This window comes from Brassica napus, chromosome A9, assembly GCF_020379485.1.
Source record: "Brassica napus cultivar Da-Ae chromosome A9, Da-Ae, whole genome shotgun sequence".
Lineage (NCBI taxonomy): Eukaryota > Viridiplantae > Streptophyta > Magnoliopsida > Brassicales > Brassicaceae > Brassica > Brassica napus.
Window position 1 is genome coordinate 43,503,145 of NC_063442.1, and position 14,230 is coordinate 43,517,374.

At 39.5% G+C, this 14,230-nt stretch overlaps 3 protein-coding genes across 6 annotated transcripts; 1 reads left to right on the forward strand and 2 right to left on the reverse strand.

Annotated features, from left to right (window-relative positions):
• The first annotated feature begins 568 nt into the window (after positions 1 to 568).
• LOC106419973 (probable serine/threonine-protein kinase PBL9) lies at positions 569 to 3,321 on the forward strand. Of its 3 annotated transcripts, none has more exons than XM_013860808.3 (7): positions 569 to 743; positions 909 to 1,018; positions 1,176 to 1,501; positions 1,656 to 1,791; positions 1,876 to 2,018; positions 2,101 to 2,224; positions 2,701 to 3,321. In XM_013860808.3, the coding sequence occupies exons 2-7, from the start codon at positions 976 to 978 to the stop codon at positions 3,168 to 3,170; spliced, it is 1,242 nt and encodes a 413-aa protein (XP_013716262.2). In that variant the 5' UTR covers positions 569 to 743; positions 909 to 975; the 3' UTR covers positions 3,171 to 3,321. The 3 variants fall into 3 exon arrangements, with proteins under 3 accessions (XP_013716262.2, XP_022547314.2, XP_048597862.1); XM_022691593.2 differs by having other exon boundaries at positions 570 to 743; positions 921 to 1,018; XM_048741905.1 differs by lacking the exon at positions 569 to 743 and having other exon boundaries at positions 787 to 1,018.
• Positions 3,271 to 7,360, reverse strand: LOC106419942 (probable LRR receptor-like serine/threonine-protein kinase At1g07560). Of its 2 annotated transcripts, XM_048741903.1 has the most exons (13): positions 7,235 to 7,360; positions 6,587 to 7,124; positions 5,781 to 6,259; positions 5,562 to 5,706; positions 5,390 to 5,461; positions 5,230 to 5,301; positions 5,053 to 5,130; positions 4,790 to 4,950; positions 4,496 to 4,704; positions 4,271 to 4,397; positions 4,129 to 4,185; positions 3,843 to 4,032; positions 3,271 to 3,778 (listed from the first exon to the last, which is right to left on the reverse strand). In XM_048741903.1, exons 1-13 carry the CDS (start codon positions 7,317 to 7,319, stop codon positions 3,379 to 3,381), a joined length of 2,613 nt encoding a protein of 870 aa, XP_048597860.1. In that variant the 5' UTR covers positions 7,320 to 7,360; the 3' UTR covers positions 3,271 to 3,378. The 2 variants fall into 2 exon arrangements, with proteins under 2 accessions (XP_048597860.1, XP_048597861.1); XM_048741904.1 differs by lacking the exons at positions 5,230 to 5,301; positions 5,390 to 5,461; positions 5,562 to 5,706; ... (1 more) ...; positions 6,587 to 7,124; positions 7,235 to 7,360 and having other exon boundaries at positions 4,790 to 4,967.
• Positions 7,361 to 8,637: 1,277 nt separating this feature from the next.
• LOC106419983 (calcium-transporting ATPase 4, endoplasmic reticulum-type-like) lies at positions 8,638 to 12,953 on the reverse strand. The gene is made up of 8 exons (XM_013860817.3): positions 11,264 to 12,953; positions 11,095 to 11,167; positions 10,878 to 10,999; positions 10,501 to 10,782; positions 10,052 to 10,429; positions 9,831 to 9,940; positions 9,500 to 9,728; positions 8,638 to 9,424 (listed from the first exon to the last, which is right to left on the reverse strand). The coding sequence occupies exons 1-8, from the start codon at positions 12,668 to 12,670 to the stop codon at positions 8,840 to 8,842; spliced, it is 3,186 nt and encodes a 1,061-aa protein (XP_013716271.2). The 5' UTR covers positions 12,671 to 12,953; the 3' UTR covers positions 8,638 to 8,839.
• Between the last annotated feature and the right edge of the window lie 1,277 nt (positions 12,954 to 14,230).

Sequence of the window (14,230 nt, forward strand, 5' to 3'; positions counted from 1 at the left end):
TGAATAATCTAGTGAGTCAATGACAATATCTGTCGGCATTGACTCATAAATATCTAGTACTTCTAATTCTATCGTAGGATACCATGAATCATCTATAGATGATATTGAAATGATTATACAATGGGCCCCATGATCCTTCATGGCTTTAGTTTGTATTTTGTTCAAAACTTCAAGTAACCATCATTACACTGCTTACAATCGGTAAGAAGATATCACGGTAAAGTAAGAACACCTGCTTCGTATAGATACTAAGATTAGTCTAAATTAAAATCTGAACATCTTATTTTAACTAACGAAAATTATTCATGACTGTGGTTAAACCGACCATAGTCTATACTTGTTACATGTCTCACGACAAATCTGGATGTTCATTCAAAGCCTAAATGAGAGACTCATCACAGGTTAAAATGAGCCGAGCCTAGCCTAGCTCACAGCAGCTGGAACTTTACATCGAGAACTACAATGCTGACGTCAGATCCAACGGCTGAGAGCGGTTGTAAGGCTAATCTTATCTGACCTCATCAGAGAGAGAAAGAAAAAAAAAACGATATAAAGGGTGACACTTCGCCAAGAGACACAGATAGAGAAAGAAAAAAAGCTCGAAAACTGATAAAAAAAAGCTAAAGAAGAAGAAGGAAGAAGATAGAGGCGGTACTGCTCCGCCATTAATGCCACCACTCAACGGGAACACCTTTCTCACTCTCTTTCTTGGTTGAGAATTGAGACTTGAGAACTTAAAAAAGGTGAATATGACTTTTGATTAATTCAGCAAAAGAGGTTGATGACCTTGGCTCATGCACACTTTGATGGGGATATAAAAAGTTGTGAAAATCTTTTCTTTTCACATTTTGATGTATTGTCCACCTCAACTTTAAAGTTTGTACCTTTTTGCTTGTCTTAATCTCAAGTGTGATATATAGTTGAAGATTTTGCATAAAAAGGTTCTCCCTCTCTCTCTCTCTGAATCACTCAGTCATGGGGATTTGTTTGAGTGCCCAGGTCAAAGCTGAGAGCCCAGGTAAAAGACAATTTCTCCCTTTGTCTCATCTTCTGGAGGCAAAGTTCTTAGATTTGTTATTTCTTCACCTGCAAGTTTTGATTATTTCATCTGAGGGTTAGGGTTTTTATTCTAAAGATTCTGTTATGTTCTGTTTTTTTTTTCTGTGTGGGTTTAGGTGCAAGTCCCAAGTACATGAGTTCTGATGCCAAAGATACTAAAAGTATTGGGAGTAAGGGTTCATCTGTGTCTGTAAGACCAAGCCCTAGAACCGAGGGTGAGATCTTACAGTCTCCAAACCTCAAGAGTTTCAGCTTCTCAGAGCTTAAATCCGCAACCAGGAATTTCAGACCAGACAGTGTGCTTGGTGAAGGTGGATTCGGTTGTGTTTTCAAAGGATGGATTGATGAGAAGTCTCTCACTGCCACTAGACCAGGCACCGGTTTGGTTATTGCTGTCAAAAAACTTAACCAAGATGGTTGGCAAGGTCACCAGGAGTGGCTGGTAAGAAAAAAAATGCTAAAATAAGCCAAATATGTTTTAAAAAAATAATATATATATATATATGGAGTATATATTATATATATTATATATATATATATATATATGGTTTTTGCTTGTGTTTTATTATCCTTTATGTGTTTGAATGATTTTGCAGGCTGAAGTGAACTATCTTGGTCAGTTTTCTCATGGACACCTTGTGAAGCTGATTGGTTATTGCCTAGAGGATGAGCACCGTCTTCTTGTTTACGAGTTCATGCCTCGTGGTAGCTTGGAGAATCATCTTTTCAGGAGTATGTCACACCTTTCCTCTTTTGTCTCATCTCAACACAGCCTCATACTAAAAGCTTTTTGTGATGTTTTTTTTTGGGTGACAGGGGGTTTGTATTTCCAGCCTTTATCTTGGAAACTACGGTTGAAAGTTGCTCTTGGCGCTGCAAAGGGACTTGCCTTTCTTCACAGCTCCGAGACAAGAGTGATATACCGTGACTTCAAGACTTCTAACATCCTTCTTGATTCGGTATTTTGTTTTAACATCCCTAATCTTTCTTTGATGCAATAACCATTGACTTCAAGTACCAACTTCTTGTTCATGATCTCAGGACTACAACGCTAAGCTTTCTGATTTTGGGTTGGCTAAGGATGGACCAGTTGGTGATAAAAGTCATGTCTCTACTCGGGTCATTGGTACTCACGGATATGCAGCTCCTGAATACATGGCAACTGGTAAGTAGGCCTTTGGGATCGTTAGATCGGGTTTTTCGGGTCGGTTAGTTTGGTTCGGCCGGACCGAATTGAATCAAAAAAGTACAGTTGGTGGTAATCGGTTAGTTTTGTTTTAAAAATTTCTGCCGAAGCTACTCAGAGTTTTCGAATTCGGTTAAATTCCGATTTAAATAGTTTAAAAATTGAATAATTTCAGGCAATTTGGTTATTTCAGGTAGTTCGGTTTGAGTTTTGGTTAGTTAAGTTCGAAATTTTGTTAAGATTGGTATAGTTTCGAAATTTTTATTTTCTTAAAAAAAAAACGAATTAGCCGATTACCGAACCAAAACCAATTTTTTTCAATTGCTGAACCAAACCTCCTAACCAAACTGAACCATAAACCGAAACCGGTCTGTTCTGATATTAACGGCAGGCCTACCTACTCTGTTTCCATGGTTGGCTTCTTCTTATGATTGATCACTTTGGATTGTCCTTAGGTCATCTAACAACAAAGAGTGATGTCTATAGCTTCGGTGTTGTCCTTCTGGAGCTGTTATCTGGTCGCCGAGCCGTGGACAAGAACCGACCATCCGGAGAAAGGAACCTCGTGGAGTGGGCTAAACCATACCTAGCGAACAAAAGAAAGATATTCAGAGTCATCGACACTCGTCTTCAAGACCAATACTCAATGGAAGAAGCTTGCAAAGTGGCAATTCTCTCTCTGAGATGTCTCACCACAGAGACTAAGCTTAGACCAAACATGAGCGATGTAGTTTCCCACCTTGAACATATTCAGTCTTTGAACTCTGCTAGAAGAGGGATTATGGATAGGACAGAGAGAAGAATGCGTAGGAGAAGCGATAGCGTTGTCGGCAAGAAACCTAATGCAGGTTTTGCTAGACAGACCGCGGTGGGGAGTACACTTGTTGCTTATCCTCGCCCATCAGCCTCGCCGCTCTATGTCTGAAGGTGTAATTAAACACGTCTTGGTTATGAAGTGCATGTAATCATGTCCTGTTTATGGAGTTTGAATGTACAGTTTTGTCTTTGTTAATGTAAGGATTCAGTTCTATACAGTTCATCTTTCATTACATGAAGACAGACATTTAGTTTTGATCTTTTGTAACGATTCATTAACATAAGTTACACGACAAACAGACAAAAAAAAAACGATACTAACGTGCCTTGGGGTTGACGTCAGAACCAAAGCTTAAGTTAATGTCTAGTGAACTTGTTGCGTTTATGTCTCTTGTCCTCTTGTTTTCAGATATCAGACACTCTTTCAGTTCATGAACTACATGTGACATGTTGGGTCTTTCTAAGGAAGAAGGAAACACACATGTCATTGCTAGTTCAAGAGCTTTCCATGCTGAGCCAGAGTCATACACCCCTTGGAGTTTAGGATCCATAACATTGTTAATGTCTCCTCTAGTAAGCATAAACTTCACCCATTCTGATATGTGTGGCTTTTGGCGTGTTTGATCGATCACAGGTTTGTTTGTTATGATTTCTAATAGTACAACGCCAAAACTGTAGACATCACTCTTCTCAGACAACCTATTTGTTTGGTAATATCTGCAAAATAAAAGAAAACAATTAAAACTCCTCAATTATAATTTTGTGAAAAGCCAATACTTACTCATGATCAAGATATCCAGGTGTGCCAGCTACAAGAGTAGACACTTGAGTTTCACCTCCAACTGGGAAAGATCTAGAAAGTCCAAAGTCTGCAAGCTTTGCTTGGAACTGATCATCTAGTAGTATGTTGGAACTTTTTACATCTCTATGAACTATTAACGGTTTGCAGCCAATATGTAAGTACACCAACCCTGTCTCAAGAATTCATTAGTGTTAATTAATCAAAATATTTTAGAAAAAAAATGAGAATGGTGATTTCTAAATCTCTTAAGGAGTGATAAACAAACCTAGTGCTGCATCAATAGCTATGTTTAGTCTATCTACCCAGCTCATAGTGGAGCTACCTGTATGTAATAACAAATCTAGTAATGAATGTCAAATAATCTTAGGATGTTACCAGGCTACCAGCACAAAATATAAATGTGTTACCTGACAAATTTTGTTTCAAATCACCATTGGCCATGTATTGATAGATTAGAGCCAAATGGTCTTTTTCGTCGCAATACCCAACAAGGCTTACTAGATTTGTGTGGTAAACCCTTAGAAGAAGTTCTACCTATCCAAACATGAACATATGTACCTTACTTGACCTTACAAAAATGGATTATAGTGTGCTCTTTTCAAAAAGAAAAACTAATAATGGTGCCAAAAAACCTCTGTTTTGAACTCTTTGTATCCTTGTGCTGATGATGGAGAGAGTAGCTTAACCGCTACTTCTTCGTTACCATTTATATAACCATGATATACCATCCCAAATCCACCTTTACCAAGAACTCTTTCCATATTATTTGTCATTGCAAGAACTTCGGTGTATGTATATCTTCTCTTTTTGGTTTCTATTGATGGTTGGCTTGGTGAAAAACCTATAATAATAAGCTAACAATTAGAAACAATGATCACATTCTCATAATACTGATGGGTATGGTTTGATGACTTTGTTCCATATACCTTTTCCTATTGATGGGCCTCTTTTCATACAAACAAAAAGAAGACTGATCACTGATATTATAACACCCAAAGAAGCGAGTGATGCTATTACTGGTAACATGGTTCTCTTCTTCTTTTTGTTGCATGAACTGGAAGAACAAAGGTTTGGATTTCCTTGAATGCTATTGTTGTAAACAGACTAATTAAGTGTTAATGAAGAAAATATACAAATTAAGACATGTGTTTTATATAAAAATCAAGAATTGGTGACAAGAAAATCTTACTTCAACGTCAAACCTTTTTTCACTTTGTCAAGAAGAGCTTGTGGGACTGAACCACTAAGATTGTTCCCACTTAAGTTTCTGTAGCGCAGAAGATTGACCCAAACAAATGCTATAAACATCAATAGATATGGATATTGTATTGGCACATGTGTTCATATTGTTGACAGAGTAACTTACATGACTAACAATGATTTCATTTTGGCTAGGAACTCAGGTACTCCTCCAGTCAAATTATTATTTGACAAGTCCCTATCATTAGAAAAAATTGAGTCAACAAAGTGCTTTTATTAACGAAGAAAAACAAGAGTATTCATGTAGAAACTACGTACATACTTACAATTTTTGAAGCTGGGTAAGATTTTGGATCTCAGGAACTATGATTCCAGTGATTTCACTTGAGGACAAGTCTCTAGTATTAAGATCATAAACATATTTAAAAGTGTAAGATTGTAAGAAACACATGCAGAGCATAACAAGGATAATGTCTTATGAATGATCATCACACGTACAAGGAAAGAATTCTTGGTGGTGTAGAAATATTAGTGTACTCGCAGGTAAGACCATCCCACAAGAATTGTTGAGGAACACATGGATCTCCTTGCCAACTAATTCTACTCAATCCATAGCTTGTTTCTATACTCTTGATAGCAACAACTAACAGAACAGTGAAGATAAACTACTTAATAAGTATATACGAAAGCATATATATAGTCACAAATTTCACATACCGTCATCTGTATTAGTTTCTGACTGTGGAAACTCAACTACTACGAAAGCCTCAATAGCATTAAGGAGTGGAGGAAGAGTTGAGTTTAGAGTTCTTATAAGTTGCAAATGACATGCCCCGCCGTCGCATTTAACTGGTGATGTGTTGGATAAAGTATTTACTAGCAACTCCTCGGGACTAACAGGTCCATAACTAACATTTGGACCTGCGGTAATGTTAAATTCCCTGGTATCATTGTCCCTTAAGGATTGGATCTCAGCACCGTGCAGGTATGCATAAAACAAGTCGCTAGGAGTTTCCACGTTCCAAGAAATGGTCAATGGTAAACTCACATTTGCTGGAGTGGCTGCCGTAACCAATACATCTTCTGGTATGTCATAATCGTCATCAGAGGTATTGACTGAGAGACTTGTTCTTAGTAGTTTCCATTCCGACATGAAAAATGGAGACCAAAGACGATCATGGACATCTAGTGGGTACCTAAAGAGAGATCATATTAGGCGTTAAGTGTATAGTAAACAAACGCTAATTAATAAGAGAATCATCTTAACAAAGCAAAATATGATTGAGTCAAATACCTGTTTTAGAGTTTGTATAATGACTAAATATCCACAACTTTTTAGACCCATATTTATACAGATTCAAAATTAGATATTATTATTTTTTTTATAAAAATATTTTCCTTAATGTTAAAATGTATACAATACTGTATAATTTTATTAACAAATGTGACTTTGTACAGATGCATTGAGATATAAGTTACTAATATCAACGAACATGTTAGGTAGGCAAGTTAATTTGACTTACCGGACGATGTCTCTAGAGTCGGTCAAATAGACTCGGAACCGATTCTTCAGAGAACCAGATTGAGGAATGTAAATATCATTTCTCAATGGTCGTAGCTCTAAAGCTGATATCACCGGCGTTGTGGTTCCTGTCTTAACAAGGCAGACTTGTAATGAAGTTGACCTCGATATGTGAATGAGTTCCTCTCTTGTACCGTTGACTTTTCTTTGCAAATCGACCGTGGTCCAAATATTCGGACCAAGATAAAGGTCAAACTTTGGTGGTGTATCAAGATTATCATAGTTTCCATAAGTAAACATAGCTACGATCAAATAGTTTGTGTCTTGTACGACGCTAAGAGTATAGCAGTTCCGTACTCCATCGGGAAAGTATCTCAACACCGTGTATGGCTTTATATACTCTAGTCCCGGAACATTTTGAATCCTACCGCTTTTTCCAGTTTTGATGAAATCAGCGTCTGATGTGAATATTAACTTTGTTGTTGGTTCTGTATATGGAGACTCGTTGGCTTGTAATCCGCAATCTAAGTTGATGAATCCTGGTCAGAACAAGATGTTAAGCTCGCAAACACCAAATGAATGTCTAGAATGTTAAGCTTGCAAACACCAAATGAATGTCTAGAAAGACCTGAAACAAAAAGGTGTATACCTTTTTGATCTTGTGCTTGAACAAAACTGGAGATGCCAAAAGACAGTACTAAGAATGACAACAAAAGTCTACGAAGATTTTTCATTTTTTTTTTCTTTCAAAGGAAAACAATCATCGATTACCAAAACACTAACATAATTGTATACAAAATGGGTACTTGCATATATAATATGCCAAATCAAACATTTGGATATATAGAAAATGGATGAATAATTGAGTAATTAAATTAAATTTCTATAGCTAGTAAGGACTGGTCATAGTTATAGCCGTTATAGGTAAATGTCAACGTGCACATTCCAATAACAATAGGGCACGTCACTGATGGTCTGACCAGAGTAGAAATATTCTTTTTATCAACTAGCTACGATGGTCTTCTTGTAACTTAGACTTTTTTTTTGTCAAGTGGGGTTATAATACAATCTTACAACTGTGATGAAAACTGAAGTATTTGTTTCAAAAAAAAAAAAAAAAAAAAAAAAAAAAAAAAAAAAAACTGAAGTATTCTTTGATATGACATAATATCGCATAACTCTACTCCTTGCTAACTAGAGTTTCATGATTGCCAACTGAGACAAAACAGTGTTATTATTTATTTTTTTGTCGGCTGTCCATATCGATTAGATCAAATCAGTTTTATTACATAGTTTATCTACGAGGAGATAACATCCAAGGTATCACCAAGCCTGCCATCCGTCGTCTTGCTCGTCGAGGAGGTGTCAAGCGTATTAGCGGACTCATCTACGAGGAGACCAGAGGAGTCCTCAAGATCTTTCTCGAGAATGTCATCCGTGGCGCTGTTACCTACACCGAGCACGCTAGGAGGAAGACTGTTACGGCTATGGATGTGGTTTACGCGTTGAAGAGGCAAGGACGCACTCTCTGCGGTTTCGGCGGTTACAATGATTGAGATTTTTAGGAGATGGGATTAGTGTTACGGGTTATCTGGGGGTGTATTGTTTCTGTTATCCAATTTGATTAGTAAAAAGTAAAAACAAAGAGTTAGCTTTTGTGCTAGGTCTTGTAGCCTATGTGATCTTTCATGTAGCTAAATCGATTGTTAAATGAAAGTGTGTTTGAACTATATGATCTCTATTATCTCAAAATCAATTTCATTGTTCAAGCATTACAAATAACTCAATACTGCTCAGGGTTTAGGCTGGCCCTGACAGTGTTTGACCAGTATGGTTATTCTTTGGAGTAGCTTGACCAGTGTTTTGAGTCAGGTTACAAACTCAGAGCATAGTTCATTGATCATTACAGTTATGGTTACTTCTACTTGTACAGTTTTTGTATACTTGCGTTAAATGATCAATGAACTATGCTCTGAGTTTGTAACCTGAATCAAAACACTCGTCAAGCTACTCCAAAAAATAACCATAAAAACGCTTAACTACAATCTACTATGAGGTTGAAACATTCATCTTTCCATTACATTGTGTTGAACCCCATGTTGACGAACCAAAATGAGATCCAAGTGACGAACATTTTTATCAATCAAAAGATATCGTTTGGAAAATTTAAAATAACCAACGAAGCTGACTTTGAGTTAAGCGCAACAAAGTGAATATTTCAGCTAAAACTAAGAGTCTTAAATAAATAATACTCCTACTCCGTCTTTTGCTTGGCAGAGGGAGTGCGAGGTGAGTAACGGTATCCACTGGTCAACCTCCCTACAAACTTGAGAACTTCATCTATCAGAATCACAGGAAGCGACACAGCCAACACCAGCAGCCACTCGTTCAAACTCAGCGGCACTATCCCAAACACCTGCGCCAAGAAGGGCACGTACAGTATCACAAAATGCAGCCCAAACGACACCGCCATCGCCAAGAGCAGCCACGGGTTCACCCACGGCGGCATCGTCACTAGGCTCCCGTCCTCCGAGAGTGCGTTCAGTGAGTTGAACATCTCAATAGCCACCAACACCGAGAGGGAGAGCGTGGACGCTTTGATCTTCCCCTGATGGAAGTACTCGCACGGGTTTGACTCGAAGGAGAATGTCTGAGAGCCGGCTGTGAATGGAGAGACTTTGAAGCCTTCCCATGATGAGCACTGCCCCCAGTGAGCTAGCTGTGAGTAGCTCACAAGGCTGTGACCGTCTTGGCTCAGGTCTATGCCCATGAAGCTGCTGTGTGTGTACCATATTATGAATACTCCCACCGTCGCTACTCCCACGTACATACCAATCACCTGTAGACACAAGTTAACCCACATTATTAATCAAGAGTTTCAAAAACAAGTGAGAAGAATCTGTGTGTTGCATACCAGATAGCGGAAGAGGATCCAGGCTGTGATAAGCGAGTCATCGCTTCTGCGAGGAGGCTTCTTCATGATATCCTTGTCAGGGGGGTTGAATCCCAAAGCAGTAGCTGGAGGACCGTCTGTTACGAGATTCACCCACAGAAGCTGAACTGGGATCATGCCTTCTGGGATTCCAAGTGCAGCTGTCAAGAATATTGATGCAACCTCACCAATGTTGGAAGAGATCATGTACCTTTTTTATTCATCATCATAAAGTCAGAGTTTGATAGGATCAGTATATGTTACTACATAACTCGAGCCTTTCTATAAAAGTAACTAACAGAAGAAGACTCACCTGATGAAAGCCTTCATGTTGTTATAGATGGACCTGCCTTCACCAACAGCTGCCACAATAGTGCTGAAGTTATCATCTGCTAACACCATGTCTGACGCCTCCTTTGCTACCTGCAAGAAATAACCTCAGAGCTTTAGAAAGCTGATAGAGCCATAATCATCCCGTTTCATAAAACCGAAATAAAATCGTTCTTGCAGAAGAGAGGAGAGAGAGACATGTACCTCTGTGCCAGAGATACCCATAGCCACACCTATATCAGCCAACTTAAGTGCAGGAGCATCATTGACTCCATCTCCAGTCATGGCAACCACTTCTCCATCTTCTTTGAGCAACCTTACAATCTCTTGCTTGTGCTTTGGTTCAGCTCTAGAGAACAAGAGCCCTCCACTTTGCCTCAGATGATTCTTCTGATCTTTAACATCCATAAACTCTTTTCCTGTCAAGCTTCTTGTGGAGATATCTTCATCTGCCTCAAACACTCCAATCTCACGACAGATTGCTTCCGCGGTGCTCTTGTTGTCTCCTGTTATGACCATGACTCGGATACCTGCTGTTCTGCAGTCTGCAATGGCTTGACGCACCTCTTTCCTCGGAGGATCCTATCAAACATTGAAAAAGTTAGAGCATGAATCAATGACCAAAGAAGAAACAAGAAGGAAGTAAAACTCACCCTTAGACCAACAAAGCCAACAAATGTTAGATTGGACTCAATAGAAGAGTAATTAGATGGGTTGAGAAGTTGCTGGTGAGCAGGATGGTCTTCACTGCCATCATAAGTAGCGAAGTCTGATGGAACATCAGAGTAGGCGAATCCGAGACACCTTAATGCACTCATGGACATATCATGTAGACTTTGTAAAATAAGATCCCTTGAGTATTGGTCAAGCTCTTGAATTGAACCGTCAAGTAACTGAATATGCGTACTCCTTTCCAATACATTCTCAACGGCACCCTGCACAAAAAAATCAAAAACGGGTCTCTTAGGAACTGAAGAAAAGAGTGGACAAAGGATTCTTTCAACTAAAGCACAAGCCACATAGAACAGACCTTGACCAGTAACAGTTTCTTCCCTGAGCTGGAATCCACCATAACTCCCATTGATTTCCTGTCTCGGTCAAACTCAAGAGTGGCAATCCGTTGCTCTAGTTCACTCCATAACCGACAACAACCTTCAGTAATGTAAATAAAAGGTTATATACTGGACTTTCTTGTATCTAAAAAACTGTGGAAAACATGAGAAACAAATATAACGAAGTACACATACGTAAGACATCACCATCAGCCAAAGATGAGGCTTTATTAGCTCCTTCTGGGAATCCCATTTTCTCTACCAAAACCTGCTCAAGGAAACAAACACTAATAGATTAACACTTGACAACCTTTGAAGCTTGAAATAAAAGAGCAGAAGACGTATACTTAGTAGACTGTTATACCTTCAAAGCTGCCTCAGTAGGCATGCCCCTAGCAACAAACTGATTCTCAGATTTCTCAACATCAGCATCATTACAAATAGCAGCAATTTTGGCAATCATCTGAAGATTTGTATCCATCCTACCCGCAGGCCAATCTTCAATCTTCCCATCTCGCGGATCAAAAGAAGTCCCCTCAACATTGAAAGACCGAAGAGTCCCAACTCTAGAACCCATAGCAACAAGCTTCGAAACAGCCATCTGATTAGTCGTCAAAGTCCCAGTTTTATCAGAACATATAACCGTCGTGCAGCCAAGCGTCTCCACGCTAGGCAACTTCCTAACCAGAGCATTCTTCTGAGCCATCTTCCGCGTCCCAAGAGCCAAACATGTCGTAATAACAGCTGGAAGACCTTCCGGAATCGCAGCAACGGCCAACGCAACAGCGATCTCGAAGTAGTACGTGCACTTCTCAAATGAGAACTTAAAGTTTCTCGGCCAGCCGTCAACATACTCCCAGGAGAGAAAGTACTTCACATTAATGAGCCAAACCAACGCGCAGATTAAACCAATGATCATCGTCAGGGCTTCTCCGAACTCGTTGAGTTTCTTCTTGAGAGGAGTGTCTTCCTCGTGCTGCGCAGCTTCTTGAATCTGCGAATGCACCCTCCCGATCTCGGTACTCATCCCAGTGTGAGTAACCAAACAAACACAGTTCCCGTTAACAACCGTCGTCCCTGCAAACACCATACATTTCTTCCCCTGAATATCAGCATTCTCCTCCACAGGCTTTGTAGTCTTACTAACCGCCTCGCTCTCTCCCGTCAAAGACCCCTGCTCAACTCTCAGCGTAGAGCTGATCAACCTCACCACACGCATATCCGCAGGGACCTTATCACCCACCCTGAGCTCCACAACGTCGCCAGGAACAAGCTCCTTAGCAGGCAAGCTAGACAGCTTAACCCCGTCGCGCGTCACAGTCGCCTGCTGAGACTGAATCTCCTTCAGAGCCTCCAAGGCCTTCTCAGCATTAGTCTCTTGCCAAATCCCAACGACTGCGTTCACGATCAAGATCAGGAAGATCACGAGCGGCTCGACGAAGGCCGTGATCCCCATCTCACCGCCTTCGTCGCCATCAACAAAGGCTAACACGAAGGAGATAACAGCCGCCGCCAAGAGAATGCGAACTAAAGTATCGTTGAACTGCTCCAGAATCAACTTAAAGAGCGACGTTCCCTCAGGCTTCTCTAACTCGTTCAAACCGTAGATCTGATGACGCTTCGCCACGTCATCGGTGGTTAGCCCTTTCTCAAAACTGACGCCGAAGTGATCTTCGCATTCTCTAACGTCTTTAGCCCAAGGTTCGGAGTTTGACGATTCGGAGCCGCTCGTTTGCTTATTAATCCCCAAATCTTCGCCTCCTTTCCCCATTTAAGATCGTACGAGATCGCGAAGGGAGCAAAGGAAACACTAGTCCGTACTGTTTATTCGATGCGGAGATCGTACGCCTCTCTCTCTCTTCTTCTTCTATGGAGGCCTTTACAAGTTGAACACGATCTCCGTAAGTTAATTACAATAAAGTCCTTGTATTCTCTTCTGATTCGGAATGTTCCTATGCTTTGTACTTTGCTTAAGGGGCTGAAAGTGTAAATTATGAATCTTTGGGGGGTGTTCTGTTAATTTAAATAAGCTTTTCTTGGTGTAGTGTGTACGTATAATACTCTTTGTATGAGAATATTTGCTTTTCAGGGAATGGGATCTGCCACGTCGATCACATGGGGCTGCGCTCTGCCACGCCGATTTTGACACGTGGGGAGGTGTTATTGGTTGAAGGAAGTAACAAGTTGCTTTTTCAAATTGGAGTGGAAGTGTAAATTATGAATCTTTTGGGGGTGTTCTGTTAATTTAAATAGGCTTTTTCTTGGTGTAGTGTGTAGGTATACTCTTTGTATGAGAGAATATTTGCTTTTCAGGGAATGGGCTCTGCCACGTTCGATCACATATAAGCTTTTGGGGGGGGGGGGGGTGTTCTGTTAATTATGAATCTTCTCTTTTTTTGTTTCTATTGATGGTTGGCTTGATGACAAAACCTATAGCAATAATCTAAAAAATTAGAAACAATGATCACACTCTCATAACAATATATATCACACTCTGATGTTTATGGTTTCATGACTTTGTTACACACATGCCTTTTCCTATTGATGGGCCTTCTCTTCATACAAACAAAAAGAAGAGCGGTCACTGATATTATAACACCCAAAGAAGCGAGTGATGCTATCACTGGTAACATGGTTCTATTCTTCTTTTTGTTGTTGTAAACAGGCTAATTAAGCGTTAGTGAGAATACATAACACAAAGTAAGACATGTGTTTTATATATAAACGTCAATAATTGATGACAAGAAAATCTTACTTTAATGTCAACCATTTCTTCAATTTATCAAGAAGAGTTTGAGGGACTGAACCACATTGTTCCCACTTAAGTTTCTGTAGCAGTACAAATGATATAAACATCAATACATTGGGACACTGTTTTGACACATGTGTTCATAGTTGACCAAGTAACTTACATGACTAACAATGATATCATTTTGGCTAAAAACTCAGGTATGCCTCCTGTCAAATTATTATTTGACAAGTCCCTATATCATTAACAAAAATTCATATACAGAGTGCTGTTATTAAAGAAGTAAAAACAGATTATTCATGTAGAAACTCCATACTTACAATTTTTGAAGCTGAATAAGATTTTGGATGTCAGGAACTATGATTCCAGTGATTTCACTCTGGTGTTAAGATAAACACATTTGTGTAAGATGATAAGATACACATGCAGAGCTTAGCAAAATTAAGGTCTTATGAATGATCATTACACGTACAAAGATATGATTCTTGGTGGTGCAGACATATTGGAGTACTCGCAGGTAAGACCATCCCACAAGAATTGTTGTGGAACACATGGAGCTTGTTTCTATACTCTTAATAGCAG